This window comes from Colletotrichum graminicola (genome assembly GCF_000149035.1).
Source record: "Colletotrichum graminicola M1.001 genomic scaffold supercont1.5, whole genome shotgun sequence".
Classification (NCBI taxonomy): domain Eukaryota; kingdom Fungi; phylum Ascomycota; class Sordariomycetes; order Glomerellales; family Glomerellaceae; genus Colletotrichum; species Colletotrichum graminicola.
In genome coordinates, this window is record NW_007361009.1 from 601748 (window position 1) to 618563 (window position 16816).

General features: G+C 56.4%; 7 protein-coding genes across 7 annotated transcripts; 3 read left to right on the top strand and 4 right to left on the bottom strand.

Moving 5' to 3' along the window:
* Positions 1 to 480: 480 nt before the first annotated feature.
* Positions 481 to 675, bottom strand: GLRG_02536 (uncharacterized protein; the record flags this gene model as incomplete). Its single annotated transcript, XM_008092545.1, has 1 exon — positions 481 to 675. The coding sequence occupies one exon, from the start codon at positions 673 to 675 to the stop codon at positions 481 to 483; it is 195 nt and encodes a 64-aa protein (XP_008090736.1).
* Positions 676 to 4766: 4091 nt separating this feature from the next.
* On the top strand, positions 4767 to 8015 carry GLRG_02537 (GATA zinc finger; the record flags this gene model as incomplete). The annotated part of the gene is made up of 3 exons (XM_008092546.1): positions 4767 to 5212; positions 5381 to 5768; positions 5979 to 8015. The coding sequence occupies 3 exons, from the start codon at positions 4767 to 4769 to the stop codon at positions 8013 to 8015; spliced, it is 2871 nt and encodes a 956-aa protein (XP_008090737.1).
* A 107-nt stretch (positions 8016 to 8122) lies between these two features.
* Positions 8123 to 8413, bottom strand: GLRG_02538 (uncharacterized protein; the record flags this gene model as incomplete). The annotated part of the gene is made up of 1 exon (XM_008092547.1): positions 8123 to 8413. The coding sequence occupies one exon, from the start codon at positions 8411 to 8413 to the stop codon at positions 8123 to 8125; it is 291 nt and encodes a 96-aa protein (XP_008090738.1).
* A 1844-nt stretch (positions 8414 to 10257) lies between these two features.
* Positions 10258 to 10608, top strand: GLRG_02539 (uncharacterized protein; the record flags this gene model as incomplete). Its single annotated transcript, XM_008092548.1, has 1 exon — positions 10258 to 10608. The coding sequence occupies one exon, from the start codon at positions 10258 to 10260 to the stop codon at positions 10606 to 10608; it is 351 nt and encodes a 116-aa protein (XP_008090739.1).
* An 863-nt stretch (positions 10609 to 11471) lies between these two features.
* Positions 11472 to 12019, bottom strand: GLRG_02540 (ribosomal protein S30; the record flags this gene model as incomplete). The annotated part of the gene is made up of 3 exons (XM_008092549.1): positions 11472 to 11495; positions 11580 to 11691; positions 11967 to 12019. 3 exons carry the CDS (start codon positions 12017 to 12019, stop codon positions 11472 to 11474), a joined length of 189 nt encoding a protein of 62 aa, XP_008090740.1.
* A 636-nt stretch (positions 12020 to 12655) lies between these two features.
* GLRG_02541 (uncharacterized protein) lies at positions 12656 to 14325 on the bottom strand (the record flags this gene model as incomplete). Its single annotated transcript, XM_008092550.1, has 2 exons — positions 12656 to 13491; positions 13566 to 14325. The coding sequence occupies 2 exons, from the start codon at positions 14323 to 14325 to the stop codon at positions 12656 to 12658; spliced, it is 1596 nt and encodes a 531-aa protein (XP_008090741.1).
* Positions 14326 to 15809: 1484 nt separating this feature from the next.
* On the top strand, positions 15810 to 16640 carry GLRG_02542 (uncharacterized protein; the record flags this gene model as incomplete). Its single annotated transcript, XM_008092551.1, has 1 exon — positions 15810 to 16640. The coding sequence occupies one exon, from the start codon at positions 15810 to 15812 to the stop codon at positions 16638 to 16640; it is 831 nt and encodes a 276-aa protein (XP_008090742.1).
* Positions 16641 to 16816: the final 176 nt, after the last annotated feature.

A 16816-nucleotide genomic window follows, 5' to 3' on the forward strand; every position in this document is an offset into this window, starting at 1 on the left:
GAGCTCGGGTTTCTTCCGACCAGGAAGAGTATAAACTTACACCAGCCTTAAGCCCCTCCTCCACCATTCCGAAAGAGGGTTTGGAACGACGTACATAGTTCACACACGCAGCTCACAATATCTAGACGCTGCCTTCATTAGCCTAAAGTCGCTGTCTGGCCCGTCGGCTGTCGTTCTTGCTTTAGCAAAGTCACCGCATCTGTGCCTTTTGGCTACCTGGGTGCCCGGCACCCAGCGATGCCCGGGAAGCCAGGCTGACGCATCATAGCCGTGCCATCGTTGTCCTCCTCCCCTGCCGTTGTGCCAGCAAGTCCGGGGCCAGATTGGGGATAAATTCCCGTGTCCTCCAGGCCTAAGGCTGATGAGACCCGTTACCATCACAAAGAATCGGCTACGGACTCCTACCTACCCACTGCAATTGGCGACTGTTTCTGCGGAGAGGAGAGGGGATGAGAGGAAGGGGCCTTGCCGCTACTGCTACTATCTTTGGCCTGTCCGCCACACTCGTGAGTTGCACACAGGCTCCATCGACTCTCCAGAGAACGACCGAAAATGCGGCAGCGTGCAGGTGTCTGCATTGAAGTGACCGGAGACGCCCCACTTACCTTGGCCGGCGTTTTTCTTCTTCTTCTTCTTCTTCTTCTTCTCCTTCTTGTGCTTTTTCATCTTCTTCATCCCCTCCTCCTCCTCTTTTCCCCTTTCTTTTCTCCTTCTCCTCTGCTTAGGACAAATTTGTGGCGCTGCGCATTTTGGAACAAGTAGCAGCGGCAGACTGCGGCAGACTGCGGTCGACCCCTCCCCTCAAACAGGTAGCGTGGGGTGATAGTTCGGGGAGGGGGATATTGTGGCCAATACCAGCTCGTGCTCGGCCCTGGTTCTAGACTAGACGTTCCTTGAGGCAAAAGAAGAAGAGAGGCGCCAATCACGTATTGCGTGCCACAAAGCACTTTGTGGATTCATTCGAGAATATTTCTTGCGAGCGCCTCTGATTGGCGGCAGCGGAAGGGAGAAGCAGATGAACATCAGCAAGCCGTGGGGGCTTTCAGGCGGGCACAAGACATGGCACAGAAATACGCCTGAATTCTCGTTTGGTTCGCTATGGATGCCCCCTACCGGGATCAATCAAGCAACGGATCCGCGATGAAGATGAGATGAAGGCTCCAGGGTGCATTTCCTTGGGGAACTCATCATGCAGGTAAACAAAAAGGTGTCGTGACTGTAGCGCCAACGAAGCAACCCCCATCGCCACGGGCGCAACCACCGACAACCTGGGATGAGCTTGTCCTGGGACACGAAATATTACTTTTTTGGGGGGTGGGGAAACTAACCTGTCGCCCGTGTGCCAGCAAGCCTCCTTCGACGGCAACCCGACGCGCAACACAACACAATGCCCTTTCTCTCCTTATAGCACAGAGTATTATACGCCTTACGAATACATATAAGAAGAAGAAAAACCCAGAAAAAAAAAACGGATTTCCAGCTTTTCCTAGGAGCACGAGCCAACAAGTAAATACTAGGGCCCTGGACCAATACCATAGCAGCATATGTATATGTCTCCTTGTTCTCGAGGCTCTGACGCGTACCGGAGCCTGCGAGGGCTCGAGGGCGGCAGATTCGTCTTCAAACTAGATTGCTCAATGGTTCGAATACCGCAAGAAACCGCAATTACAACGTATTCCCGGAAGCAGGGTAGGTGATGGGAGCGGGTCGCGATTTGAGGGCCTCGAGCAGGCGAACGGATGGAGAAAGATCTGATGAACCAAGGACGGAATCAGCTCCTGGGGCCGCGGCGCGGCCCAGTGTCCGGAGTATCTGCACCTAAGATAATGCCCTTCTTCTTTCATCGACGTCCCATTTGGCCTGCATGTCTTCAGCCGGGGTGGAAGGCGCATCAAGACGCAGGCAGGCGCAACAAGATGGCGTGCACTGTTGTGCTGGAGCCAGTTACATGGCCCACCGGTGACAACGTTGGGCACGCGAGTTGGCGCTTCACCACGACCGGGGATCACCGTCCGGCGCGGCTGGTACAGTGGTGTCTCGATCCGCTCCTCTTTTTCTTGCCTGCTTAGCGTGAGGGTCGAAGTCGTCCAAAGTGGAGTTCCACCGAGATGGGGCGTCCCTCGAGGGGGGGGCGGTTTCTGGTCGTGCCTTGTTCGTTGCAAGTTTCCTCCCATTTCCCCGACAGGACCCTGAAATCCGACCCGAATACAAGCTGACGCGGCATCATGTAAGCCATGGTATTCTGGTTCAACGGCGTCGTCAGCGTCTTGAACCTTGGAATCAGCGGTTGGGGCGTCGGGCGACAAGGAGACTCAGTAAACCCTTGGACACGGGTCGGTCTCTCCAATGCGACACTGAGCTTCTACGGACCCTCTGCGGGACGACTCGAAGCATGTGCAGGCGGGAACTGGTGCAGATGAGGAACTCTGGAATGTCTTGGGCTCATCACCAATGACGCTTGTCTGTCTTGGGTCCCAGCCTTCTTAGTGTAGGAATGCCGGCCGGTCACAATCCGAACGGCAGGCAGCACAGAGTCGGGCCTGCAGGAGGGTTTACCTCTCTCTCTCTCTCTCTCTCTCTCTCTCTCTCTCTCTCTCTGTCTCTCTCTCTCTGCTCGGCTTCGAGGCGCGCGCCCCATTCGTGCCTGGTGTTGGTGTGGTGTGCCGACATTCGACTTTAGTGGCCTCCACATTTCATTCAGTCCAACGTCCACTGTTCGGCACACTAAACCATACAGATCAGTCAGGCTCGGTGCTGCCACCTCCAGAGGGAATGGTCTAGTCGCATCGCATCGCATCGCATAGCATATCCTCGTCTTTTTTTTTTTTTTTTTTTTTTTTTTGTGCAGTCCATTTTCTTGCCAGTCCACGGCCCGTCCGGTTCGGTTCCCGTACCAGAGCACAAAGACTAGGGCTTGCGACGGGGTCTCGCCGTCTCGGGGAAATACATAGTAGACCCGGAGCAGCTGTCAGCCCTCGCTGTCTACCTGTGAGATGAGGAGTTTCGCAAGAGGCCGACGCAACGTCTTGCGGGGAGCGTCCGACATGTAACATGCTCCAAAGAAGCGGTATTGGGTAGAGGGATATACCCAGCTTAGCGTCTTCTCCAACGATTCGTGATGCTAATCATTCTTCCATGTGCTGACCCTTGGAGGCCGGGAAGGCCAGTCCGCCGCAACAGCTAGGTAAATGCAGGCTGGGATCGGCCATTGTTCCGTCCAAGGTGCTGCTATTCCTTTCTTTCCCTTCGAGGCAGTGGTCCCTCCCAATGGTTCCTGAGGAGGAGAAGGGCCCGGTTTCCAGGCCGCCGCTTCTGGAAATGGTGGGGAGGGGGAGGGGTGGGACAATTTACAAGCGCCAGCCAGAGAGCCAAGTGGGGGGCAGGCATCTCCAGCGTGCGCGCCTTCACGGCGGACGGACGAGAGGAGGGAGGTGGGGGGGGGGGGGGGGGGGGGGGGGCAGGTCCCCTACAGAGACGCCCTCCCTGTATCTAGACTATTTTCATGCTGGCCCACTTACACCTGCAGCAGCGCGCGCGAGCGGACATGTCAACGACTGGCTTCTTGCTGTTTGTTGCAGAGAGAGCCAAGGTGGGGGATGGGGAGAAGGAGAAGCAAGAAAGGCGATATATTTTAAACAAATAAATAAACAAACAAACAAACAAAAAAGAGGCGGAAATGGATAGGAAGAGAGAGGTGAAGAGGAGGAGAAGGAGGAGGAGGAGGAGGTGGTGGTGGTGGTGGAGGAGCAGGACTGGCCGATCAATGACCGCTCTCCAGCAAGGAAGGGACTGAACTGTGGTATACCTTAGCACATATCGTATGTAGGTAGGTAGTATAGGAGTAAAGCAGCGGAGTAGAGTAGGTAGGTAGTAAGTACAGCGGGTGAAGGAAGTCTCACAAGTGCAAAGGAGAACGAGACGAGACTGGACGCTGGAACGGGACTACTGAGTATTATTCGGCCAACTCCACACCCACCTCCCCCATTCCTCAGCTGGCTGGGTGTGAGAGGAGAGCCATCAGAGTGCTTTTTTGGCTGTGGCCCTGGCTTTTTCTGTCCGTCCCCCCTCCCCTCCCTCGGCCCCTGCACGAGGAACGGCACAACTACGTACTCCCAGCAAGCGACACCAACTACGGACAAGACCCGTCCCTCTCTCTACGCAATCCTCCCCACTATCCCGCCGGGGTCTACTGCGACAAGAGATCCCTCCCGACGCTGCAACCTGTGCGATGACTTTCCTCCCGATGTCCACTCGACGCCGTCTGTCTGCACTCGCTCTTGATCAAAACTCAAGCGCCATCGACTCGGCAGCCCATTTACCGAAACCTTCTTCTTCTTCTTCCTCTTCCTCCCCTTAACTCTTCTTAACCCTCCTTCCATATCGAATACGCCAAAGACACTGCCAGACTTGATCAGCACCCACCGCAGAGGGAACACGGCTTTGCCCACACGAGCGCCTTGCTAGATCGGCCTGCCCATCTCTCTGTCCTCGTGGCGTACCCAGGTACCCACCGACCCTTAGCGACCGAGGCGGCGGACCAAGCCACCCAGTCAGCGAGGTCAAGTGCAGTGCAGTGCAGTAGAGAGAGAGAGACAGAGACAGAGAGAGTTGCACCTAGGCGAACGTGGGGAAATTCCTTCTGGTGACCCTCGACTCGCCGAAACCGAAACCTTCACTTTTCCAAAGGAAGCTCTTCCTCCCCCCCCCTCCTCTCTCCCACACCACACAAACCTATTCCTTTCTTCCAAAGTATTGCTCGCTTTCACATGGCCGCCGGCTCCCCCTCCCCCATTGCGGCTTCCAGTCCCCTCACATCGATGAATCCCACAACAGAGCACGACTTTCGCTTCCCGCGAAGGCCTGATGACCACTGTCGCGGTACAACACAGTCACAAGCGCATTCCAAGCCCAGCCCGAGCGACCTGCCCGCCGGTCTTCGGGATCTACGACTCGACCTCTCCGCCGCTCTGTACCCGAATGCGCACGACAGGTTCTTGAAAAATTCAGACTTTCCCCCCTTCCAAAAGGCAACCATGGACTCGTACCAGAGTCCCGAAGACATGCAGAAGGAGGACCCTCTGGCGACCCAGGTGTGGAAGTTCTTCAGCAAGACAAAGCACATGTTGCCAAACCAGCAACGCATGGAGAACCTGACATGGAGGATGATGGCGTTCAACTTGCGCAAAAAGCGGCAGGAGGAAGAGAAAGAAAGGTCAGAATTCCTACCTTTCCAATGCGCCATCTGTTTTCATTTTATGCTCTATTTTCCCCCCTTCCTCTTCTTCTTTTTCTCGCCCTTGAATTTTACTCTCTGGCGGCCTTCTTTCGTCTGCCATGCCGCCGGATAGGACTTGGCTAACCTTTGTGTGGGACGATGCAGGCTCGCTCGATCTGCGCCGGCAGCTGCACTACCGGCTACAACGTTCAATGCCAACCCCCCCAGCGGTATCGCTCAGTTGCGCAAGTCGTCGGAACAAAACGTGAACCACCCAGAGCCCATGAATCTCGATGATTTCATCTTTTCCGAGAATATTGCGACGCCTGTCACGAACCCATCACCTCTGCCACAAAAGCGGGAAGAGAAGAGCCACCACCAAGCGCACTCTTCTTTTCCGTCAGCCATTCCTATCAAATCGCGCAAGGACTCGGTCATCCAGCAGCACTTTGTCCCGCAATCCGTTCCTTTCCCTCCCCATCACCAGAAGACCCATGACGAGTTCAACTATGTTCCTCGCCATCATCGCAAAACGAGTATTGATGAGCGACGGGTAAGCCAATCTTTTTTAATCATTATTAATCCTGCGGCGAATCAGTCAAATGAGACGCATGTCCCCCCCTCTTCCCGCCCAACCCTGACGTCTGCGTTTCTTTTAATTCTCCTATCTTGCGCACACCCCGGGCGCTGTACCGATGCACCCCCCCGATATCGTGTTAGTGCCCATTTTGCTTTCGCCTGAGCTGACCCCGATCGCACTTAGACCCGTAAACGTCCGGCCGACTTCTCCCCCCAAGTGCCCGCTGTGAACAGCACCACGACAACCTCGAGTGACTTGGATGCCGACTCAGAACTACACGAATACTCTCTCGATAACGCCAACGGATCCAACATGTCGCAAAATTCGCATCAGACTGGTGTCCCCTTCGGTCTTGATACCTACAACATCGAAAGCGACCCTATCATCACATCTGCCGGCCCCTTCCAGCAGAATTTCTCCTTCTCGCCTTCCACTTCTCCCATGATATCTCATGGCCCATTTTCCACCGTCTACAATGGTTCTTCAGTCCCGTCCTCCTCCCTGAACCCGTCCGACTTCTATTCTCCGCCAGGATCGGCTTATCATTCCACTGTATCGACGCCGCATCCCATGCCCGATAACGATGGCTTCTACTTTGGGTCGATGGATATGCGCAGTCAAAGACAGCAATCTTTCCGCCAAGGCCCTCAAAACATGGGAAACCAGATGAACGGGCAGTTCATGTACAACCCGCAAAATGGAAACCCCATGTTCCCGGCATCGGCACCCGCTACCGAAAACGTATCTGCCTTCAGCACCGCGCCCAGCCCCTTTGGGCACATCGACCCAACACAAGTGTTCCAGCAAGATCACCCTGTTCGGTCCCCCGGCATGTCTATGCCCAATGAGGGCATGTTCACATTTGGCGCAGATTCGGACGAGGAGGACGGCGGTGCCTTTGCCGACCGTAACATGGTCATGCCTCAGGACTTTTCGCCCGGTCCTATGGATGACAGCAACTCGCTTGGCTGGGATCCGTCGCTGCCCGGCCAGTACAGTACACAGGCTGCGCGGTACCCTGGCGGCCCACCCCGAAAGCAGGTGACTATCGGTGGCACCACGACGGATTATGTTGAAAACAATGACTGGGAAGGCGGTAACCTGCCGCGGTCGCAGTCCTTCAGACAAGGTTCCGACAGGAGGGGCGGCAAGGTTCCACGCACGGCCTCGACGCCCGCGGGGCATCTTGGCAGAAATGGAAACCCCTTTGATCGTATGGCACAATCCACGCCCAACTCTCCACCGGAGAACAACGGCGCTGTGTCTGGGTTCTCTTCCGTCGCCCCCAGCCGGCCCTCATCTCCTATTGCTTCGAAGCAGGGTTCCACGACCAACCTGCAAGCGGCCGCGGGCAGCCAAGGCGAAGGAAACGCGCCTACCACATGTACAAACTGCTTCACTCAGACAACGCCGCTCTGGCGCCGGAACCCCGAAGGCCAACCTCTTTGCAACGCCTGTGGTCTGTTTCTGAAGCTCCACGGCGTTGTTCGGCCGTTGAGTCTGAAGACCGATGTCATCAAGAAGAGAAATCGCGGCTCGGGCGCGAGCTTGCCCGTCGGTGGCACGAGCACAAGGTCGAAGAAGAGTGCTGGGGCCAGCGCTTCGGGGTCTGTCTCCCGGAAGAACTCGACGCTTGTCGTTTCCACTCCGGCCAACAACGCCACAACACCGCCTGCTGCTACTCGGGCCGGTAGTGCAAACGAGGGCGAGAGCCCTGCTAGCGGCCCTGCATCGGGAGGCAACACTGCTGACAGCACTCCGACGAGTTACGGAACCGGTTCGTCAACCGGTGCCGCCGCTGGTGGTAAGGGGGTTGTGCCGATTGCCGCCGCTCCACCCAAGAACACTCCTGGTCCTGGAGCTGCCGCTCTGTCTCGCAACGCCAATACATCCTCGTCCTCCGGTTCCTCGAAGCGCCAGCGCCGTCACAGCAAGAGTGCCGGCAGCGAGGGCACTGCGGGTATGGACGTTGACAGTCCCGAAACGTCAACGGGCTCTCCCAACGAGGCTGTGAAATCCTTGGGATCCGCCACCGGTCTTACTAGCATGCCAACGGCTGGCTCATTGGGCCTGGCCAATGGATTTGGCATGACCCAGCGTCCAATGATGGGCACGGGCATGATGGGAATGCCTGGTGGTCAGAATGGCCAGCTGATGAACCCAGGTGGTGGCCCTGCTTCCGGTCCGCAGGAATGGGAGTGGCTCACTATGAGTCTTTGAGGCCTCTGCGCCCCCCCACCCTTATCACGATTATCGGTACGATTGCAAATTCATGACACCAGCGCGGTGTCGCAAAAGCAATCTTACTGCTGGGTTTGCTTTTTTCGTCAAAGCCCCGTTTTTCTTTCGAAGATAGATCGATGCCTGGATGCTCTCCTTGCTCGTTGCGTGTTTTGAAAGACTTGAGAGTCTTCGTAATGGCGAACGGTTTGATTTACACGGGTTGATATTTTACGAATTCTGCTTGATACCACCACAACCTCGAAGTTGGCCTTTGTGCGGCGGCCCTCTGTTTTTGGGCCGCCTATATATGGGAAGATATTGGAGGGCGGCCTGATTTGTTTTCTCGATATCCTACAATTGTGGCTAGCGACTTGCGGGGGGTTCCGTGTGCACATCCTATTGCGGGATCCCCGGCCCACGTCAGCAGCGATCTACGACTTAATGCGCTGAGGGATGAGAGGCTTGATGAAGCAGATGGAATAAGCTTGGGAGATTTATGACGATGTTTAGAAGAGCGGCCGCTTCTCCTCTTACGACCATGATAGGAAATTTGTTTTCGTCAGGGTAACCTTGAGCGTATTAGGGGTGTTTTTTTCTTCTTCTATTTGCCTGGGCATCATCAGACTTTTGGGCGGGACGATTTACTTTTGTGAAGCGGTCCTTGAACGGCTTCTTTGAATGTCGTGGCGGTCTACTGGAAGCAGGACCACGTGTCTTGCATATTGATTATATCTAGCGCTATGCCCCCGACCGACATCAATTGAGATACCTCCTTATTCTTCATCACAATCTTCGTCCTGTGCCGACTGTGTATCTATTCGGGTCCGTGTCCAGACGGCATGTGGCTGGCTGGCATTCTTTGAGGCAAGTAGTAGCAAAGTGCGGTGTCGACGCCGGGTCACCTGGCCAGTCACACATACATGTACGGACGACGGTTAATTGCGCATTGGTAAAGAACACGGGCTTTCATGATTCCGCGGTCCTCTGATATTGGCAGCGGGGGCATCGGCTCCGAACGTGAGCTCCGCGCCCAACGCTCTCATGAATCGTTTAATCTTCTGGGTGGCATATTTCTGGGCAAGCCGGGAAACCCAGCTGGCTGGCCTGGAGCCTCCGATCATAAGCTGAATGGCATTAAGTTGTTCTGAAATCCCCCCCCCCCCCCCTCTCTCTCTCTCTCTCTCTGATTTTTTTTTTAAATCTTTTATCTTGAATTTCTTTTCGTCATGGGCGGCCCAAAGGGGTGGGAAGGAGGAGAGATCCGTTTGAGGGTGCCGCAGGTACCTCCATGGCGAGACAGTTCCGAGAAGACGAATGTGCTCTTCTCTGCCTGGGATGTCTGTCGGTCTGCATCTTGTGTATAGGTTTCCTTCTCCAGCCACCACCGCCGCTGCAGTGTGGTGGCCGAACTGCCCCCCCCCCTTGCCGGGAGCATACAAGGCAGACACCTAAACCGTCTCCCGTGGAACGTTGTGGTCTTTCCAGGCCGGCGGGATCGTCCACCGTATAGAGGAGACCGTCCTTTTTCCTTGGCCAAAGGTATGTAGTGGTCTTGCCTGAGGAGGCATTCTCAGCGTGACACGTCAACTGCGCAAGGAGACGAAGGCAAGCACGGCCCGGGGTGTCTGTTGGTCAGCATTCAGCACCGACTCGTCGAGGGAGAGCGGGGTTAAAGGGCTGAAGGAATCCATCGACAGGCCGAAAGCGATCAGTGATGGGCTGTCGTTAGATCTCCCGGTGCTCTCCGTGACTTCGTGTCTAGAGAATAAACATGTCGGGGCATCTCGTTAGGAGCTTCGTGATCGTACCGTCTCCGCCACCTGTAGGCAAAAGAAACATGGCTAGCTGAACCGCCAGGACGAACAGGCCATCCGTAAGGTATTGAGCTTTTATACGATGCGACCAAGGACCGTTTACCTTGGCTTTGCAGCAACCCGGATGTCCGTACCTGCACCAGGCGACGCCACCATTGGAAGCTTCGCATGTGAGCCGTCGGTCAGAAGAGCCTTGAAAACATGAGCCGCGGTGTTCCCAAAGTCAAAACTGTACAACGGAGATAGACCCCTGGGCAAAAACACATTTGCCATCGAGATAGCGTATTTGCGTCGTTCGTAGCCTTCTTTCCGGGCAACAGCCCAGTCTGACACTGTGTTCGACCCCGCCAAACGAGAAGAAAACAAGACAACCTGGGTATACCTACCCGAAGCCAAAACATACCACCCGGGGCAAAACCACCGCAATGCGTGTCGCCGCGCTCGCCGCCTTCCTCTCGACGGCCCTTGCCAGTGTCCCCGCCGGCCTGGCCCTCTCCCGGCCCGACGCCCGCCTCGCCGTCCGAGGGGAGGAGCGCCAGAACGCCAAGTTCCCAAAGGAGATGGATCTTATGGAGGAGCTCATGAGGCGGGCCGCGACGTACTGCCCCGGCGCGTACGGCGGCGACAAGAACGAGTGCTACTGGAAGCTGCGCGGGGCGTGGCCGGGGTACCCGGACGATTATGCCTCCTCCACTCCGCGGACGGGTAGACCGCCCTCCGCCTCAAGGTCTCTTGGAGGAGGGGTCCTGGGCAGAGGCGGCAATCGGGTAGAATGATGGATGCTGGGAGAGCGGGGGGGAAGGGGGAGGCAACTTGCTAGCCATTTCCCCCCACTTTTAAGTGCTGACGAGGCTGGTTTCAACCGGGTATACGGTTGTAGTGAATGCATGTTGTGCGGACGAATAACAGATTCGAAATGTTGGCCAAGTCACTACTCGGACCTGAGTCTGGTAGCATGATGCAACCACCCGTCGCCATGTCAACGCCCACGAGGCCGCGTGGAAAGCCTGTTTGGCACATACCGCTGTTGAGGGGGACTTTGGTGAGCAAAGAGTCGGCGACGAGTGTGCAAGCGTTACAAACGGTCAAACATGTGTAAGATCCCAATCGTCAACGAAAGTCTCCACCAGTATTCAAATGTGTTCTTCTCTACAAACGGCCGTCATGTTGAAGCACTTGAACAGAGGAGAGGACGGACAGGCAGCAGATGACCGAAGAAATATCGTGTATTTCTCCCCAAGCTGTGGCGAGCCGCCCAGCCGCCTTGGTAGCACCCAGCGGACTCAAGACTTGGAGGCATAGGCAAAAGTAAAACAAGCGAATTCCCCATTTCCGATTTTGAATGCCAGAAAACCAAATAATTTTACGTATTTCTGCTGTACGCATTCGTTTGTCTCTTGTTGCTTCGTCGGGCCGGGTGGGACAAGCATCTACACCCAAGCCGCACCCAGTCTCGCGCCATCAGCAGGCGGAGGGGGAGAGGGTGGGATAAACCCCGACCACGACGGCAATTTCCCAAATTTCACCATATTTCGCCAACCACCCTTGAACTTGATTGTCCGTCGATTCCACTCTCATGCCAGTGGCCCAGACGTTCCTAGAGTCGTATCGAATGCGTGGGGTAAGAGAGAAAAGGCGCTTAAGCGGTAGGGTTGGGGTTCATCTACGGGGTGGCGTTAGTCACGAAACATTATTCACGTTCATCTCAAGACGGCTCGGCGACGGCCTTGGTCGAGGGAAAGCGTACCTTGCGCTTGCCACCGGTGAGGGTGACGTTGACGAAGCGGCGGGTGTATGTGAGACGCTTCTTCGCGCGGCCCTTGGGGGTCTTCTTCTTCTCCTGGGGCTCAACCTTGGGGCTATCGTGATGGTCAGTGATCGGATCGGTTTAGTTCATCAGGCTGACAGGCTTCAGCATCGCCCGGTCGGCCATCGCGTCCGTTACATCCGCCATTTCCGTTGTCAACCGTCGGCATCGAATGTTGTGTTCCCTCCTTCTTCCGACCGATTGTTTCTCTCGTCTTCGTCCGCGATGGCCGGGTTTTGGGCGGTTGCCACTTCTCCTTCCACAAAAAAAGAGGGAGAAAAACACTTGGAGATGGGCTGAGGACTGTCTGAACGGGCAAAGACTTACGTCTGAGACTTGACCTTTCCGGCACGCGCCAACGATCCGTGAACCTTTCCCATTGTGACGGTATGACAAGTTGCTGCTGTGGTGTTTCGGTGAGTTGGTTGTCGATGGAAATCGAGAGCGGATTTGTCGACTTCTGCGCGGGCGGATGGGCGTCGGGTTGCGTGCGAGTAGATTGCGGGACCAGCAATTTTGGCTCAGTGAATTTCTGTGTGCACGTCACGTGTTGGCTGTGGAGAAGGAGCAGGGCGAGCGAGGGGGGTTTCCTTCCGCTTATGGCTGAACCCGCTTTCTCTCGTTTTTGCCTCCCGGAGGAAATGCACGGGTAAAATCTCGGACTTAGGGGCTATGGCTAACTGACCAATCGTCTGACCAACCAACCAACCAATCACCCAATCCACACCTTGGCTCTGGCCAGATGGGGGGTAGTCTCAGGCTCTCAGCGTACTAGTGGCGCGGGCGAGATGAATCATTCGGCGAGGAAGCCTGAAGCACTCACTCATTGACGAACGATGGCACTAGGCTGGGGACATGCACTTGCGGTTATGTTGCCGCATTGGATTCTGTCCAAACAACCATGCAACCTATTCAACCATCATCCCATTTGTATCTAAACCGGCCGTGCAATGTGCGTACTCTACAGGGTATCATGACATGATCTCGTATGAATGCATCGGCCATGCTTCCGTAGTCTATGCATCGTCTCCAAACGAACCCCAGATCTGCTCTGCACTCTTTGGATGCGCACAGTATCCGTTGCACGCTTTGCACTTGTCCATCTTCTTCGACAGCATGTCCTCCAGCGAGCTCGGGTGGAGAACGAGGTCCTTCGTCTTCAGGTGCTCGTCAAAGAAGGCGTATGGTCCGCAATAGTCACCTAGGTGAATCTCGGGCATGAAATCCAGGTCGTGGGCGGTGTTCCTCTTTGACACTTCTGCCCACGCCGCTTTCACGTCCTTCTCCACGCGGAAGTCCCAGGTGCCCTCCCAGGAGGCTGTCGTTGAAAGCGAGTCAACGCTGTAGCGGAAGACGGCGCCCCCAAACTGATCCGTCTTGTAAATCTCCAAAATCTGCAACGCCGGCATGTGTTTTGCAGCATTGGCCGCCGTGCGAAGGACATTGTTGATCAGCTCGGCGTCGACACCATCAATCATCATGTTGGACGTCAGAGCAAGACGACGGAGGTGCTTCCACACGGGTGGCGAGCGGTTACGGGAAATCAATCCCTCGAAGAAGTCGCTCGCGTCGGACACGTTTGAAACAGCCATTTCCTCGGCTTGAAGACTGAGATGGCCCAGGTTGTGACCCAGACTGGGGCAAGACGTTCTCGGGACATCGCCCAGGTCGTCGGCCTCGGCCATGGCGGGACCAGGTGCGGCAGGGTCCGGGTTTGCTTCCATCTCATTTTCTTCGCCTGAATCGGCATCCTCCCATTCGCCTTCGCCACCATCAGCAAAGGCGTCGAAGTGCTCAAAAATGCTGATCCGCTTGATGTGAGACGGCCAGAATGGAAGGCTCCGGGCGTGATCTGAAAAGAGGTAAGCATCCGTTGATTCTTTATCTATCTCACACCCAGTAAGATGGGAGAGAGAAGAGACATACCTGAGTCGACTTCCAACTGTGCCTCCATGTCTACTTGATGCCACGGCTCAAAGCGAACTTCCCGAAGCCGAGGCAGGCTTGAGAAAATGGTGAGGAGCGCACGAGATGAGAAGTTGCGGTGGTTACGGCGCAAGATCTGGCAGCTGCTGATGACCGGAACCTCGGGCAAGCCGTGTCGTCCAATCTGGTCGCAACCGGCAGTGATGAAGCAGAAGTCGAGGTCGTGGTCGAAGAAGCGTGAGTTGCCGTCCTGGTCCAGGCCCATCTCGCCAAAGTACTTGTTCTTATCGCTGGGCGAGGCGGCGCTCAGCTCAAGCTCGAAGTCCGAAGCCGAAGGCGCCCACTTGCTCAGGATGTCGAAGAAGTTCCAGACGCCCTGTGTGAAGGCGACTTCGTTCTCGTTCTGCTCGATGTCAGTTTCGGGCACCTTGGCGAGCTTGTTGGGGTAGCGCGGCAGCTCGACGCGGAGTGAGACGCGGCGGAGGTAGGAGCGGCGGGCTGGGTCCTGGAGTATCTCGTCAAAGCTGGCGAGGTCCTTGGCGGTGCTGATCTCGAGATTGCTGAAGTTGATCTTCTCGATAAACCCCTGCCACTGGCGGCACACTACGGCGTAGCTGCCCATATCATGGCGTTTGCTCTTGGCCTTCCAGATTCTCGAGCGTCTCTCTGCGACGGCGCTGAATGCCAGATGCTCGAGAATGAGACCCCTGAGCTCGACGGGGAGACCGTTCCATGATGCCATCTCGGTCTTGTCTCCCATGGCAGACTTGGTGTTGCCGAGGGTGCAGTCGGCTTCTGATAAGGGCGACGATCGAGGCCCGTTTTGCCCTGCAACCAAGGCAAGGTCCCTCAGAGACTCGAGTGAATTTTCAGCGGGGCAAAGAGTGAGACACCGGGCCCTTTGTGTGTCTAAGTGCCGGCTGGGTCCTTCAGAAAGCGGCCAAAACAATAGAGAACGGAATGTAAGACCTTGGGAATGAATGCTCGGGTTTTGGGTGCCGGAAGGGCGCACCTTCTTGGTCGCTGTCAACGATGCTGTCACAGGCGAAGGGCTTGCACCTTTCAATGCACTGGCTGTCTGTGTTGTCACTGAATCTGCCTTGGCTCGCAGCCCAGTGAGAGTTGCGCCTCTCGGCTGAGGTCAATAGACATGCCTGCGCTCCAATCAGAGTTTGCCAAGGTGAAAGGCCCCCTTTTTGCAGCGGTACCTCCTACTCCAAGAATCCTCAGCGTAACTAGCAACTTCCTCCATCTTATCAAGTACCTCAGCGCTGGTGCACCCCGCTGAAAAATCCAGCACACAGTTTGCATGTCACCGCCTTGACCAGTGACGGACTGTCCTACACACTGTCCCCCCCGCCCTCACCAAATAAGCCGATAGGCAGCGATGAGTGACACTCGGCATTCGGCAAACGAGACATTGCCAACCGGTACCCGGGAAGCCGTCCGTTCGTCTGGATTTTCCAATCTAATGCCATCACTGATTATTCCTCGAACCAACCTTTCCCATACCCGGGGCGGAAATAATGATACAACCCAGATTGTGTAGGGTACAAACTCTTGCCCCAGCCATGGTGCCGGAGACCTCTTATATTGCATATACAGCGTACCGTAGCTAGGTACCCCGCCCATTCCCGGCGGTTGAGTGGGTACTTCTGGCTTATCAGATCTGGTCCCAGGCCGCTTTCCAATCGTCTCATCGCAGACATCACATGGGCCCCTTTCCTCTGCTAAAGTGTGCTGCTAAACACAGCATGAGGAGCCTAACGTAACCTTCTGAATGACCAACCTCGACAGCCCACTGTTACAAACTAACCGCCTCTGCCGCTACGAAACCCAACTCGTCGTGACTGTCCACAAGCTCGCTGAAGAGTAGGCCCCGACGAGCTTGTCTGCCCCCTCTCGCATTCCCTGGCGGACCCCAGCGACAGAGTCCCCCCCCTTCTTCAGTCTTCTTCGATCATCCCCGACCAACGAAGCCGCCCCCGAAGCAGACGTCACCGCCGTGCGTGCATTCGGAAGCTCAATCCGCACGTCTTGGCTCTCTTCCTAGCCTCGCCGAGACCGCCTCGCAGTCCGAAAGGCTTGTACGATCGATCCTACCCCCGTTTCTATCCGACCGCACACCTCGAGCGAGGACTTTGCTACAAAAACCTCGCACACACACCCACGTTCGAACTGCCCCTTCCCGTCCTCTTATAAACCTCGAGTGTTCTTCGCCCACATCCTTCGAGCATCTCAAACATGAAGGCCTCCGCCCTCCTCGTCGGCCTCGCCGCGACCGCGGCCACCGCCATCCTCGAGCCCGGCATGCCTCTACACCTCGTCTCCAACCCCTCCCCCTCCGATGCCGACGCCGCCCGCATCCCGACCTCGTACGAATCCGCCGTCATGGGCCGCCGCATCCTCGCGCGGACCAAACTGGCCGAGCTCTCGACCGTCTTCCCGGCCGGCGCGCGCTCCGCCTCGGGTGGCGACCTCTCCGGCATGCCCATCGGCCTGATGGACTACGTCGCCGACTGCGAGGGGGGCGGCAACCCCACGATTCTGGCCATCACCATCGCCACCTCCTTCAAGAACGTCCGCGCCGGCTCCAACATCTCCCTCTCCATGCACTGGATCCCGCCCTACCCGCCCGCGAAGCGCATCTCCCTCTTCTCCTCTCTTAGAAACAAACTCTTTGGCTCCTCCGAAGCCGCGGCTGCCGCCTCGCCCGACACCGTTCCCTACTCCGCCGCCAACCTGCCGCGCTTCTCGCTGCTCGGTTACCTTGAGAAGATCCCCGTCGACCCCGTCACCTCTCTCAAGCTCGCCCACTGTTTCATCGACAAGCACCCGGATGCCAAGTACTGGCTCCCCGGCAGCCCCGTCCACGAGTCCGAGTGGGTTCGCTTCGTCGTCACGTCCGTCTACTGGATCGGTGGCTTCGGCGACCGCGCCTACATCGGCTGGATCCCCCTCGATGAGTGGCAGAACGTCACCCGTGAGGAGTACGAATCCATCGAGCTTCCTGGTGAGAGGCGTGGCTGGAAGGAGTGGAGCGCAGACAGCTGGTTTGACGGCGTCGATCTCTAGCCGAGGGGCACATTCAATGGCGGTTCGGTCTTGCACGGCCTACAGCAACTGGGTTGGCCACGGGGTGGTCGATTTCGAGCGGGCGGCGCGCGTCTTTTTGGGGAGGGAGTAACGATACCAGTTCAGGGCCGAATAGTGTTTCCAGGTCTCTTCTCTTGAGGCATCGGCCCAGAATC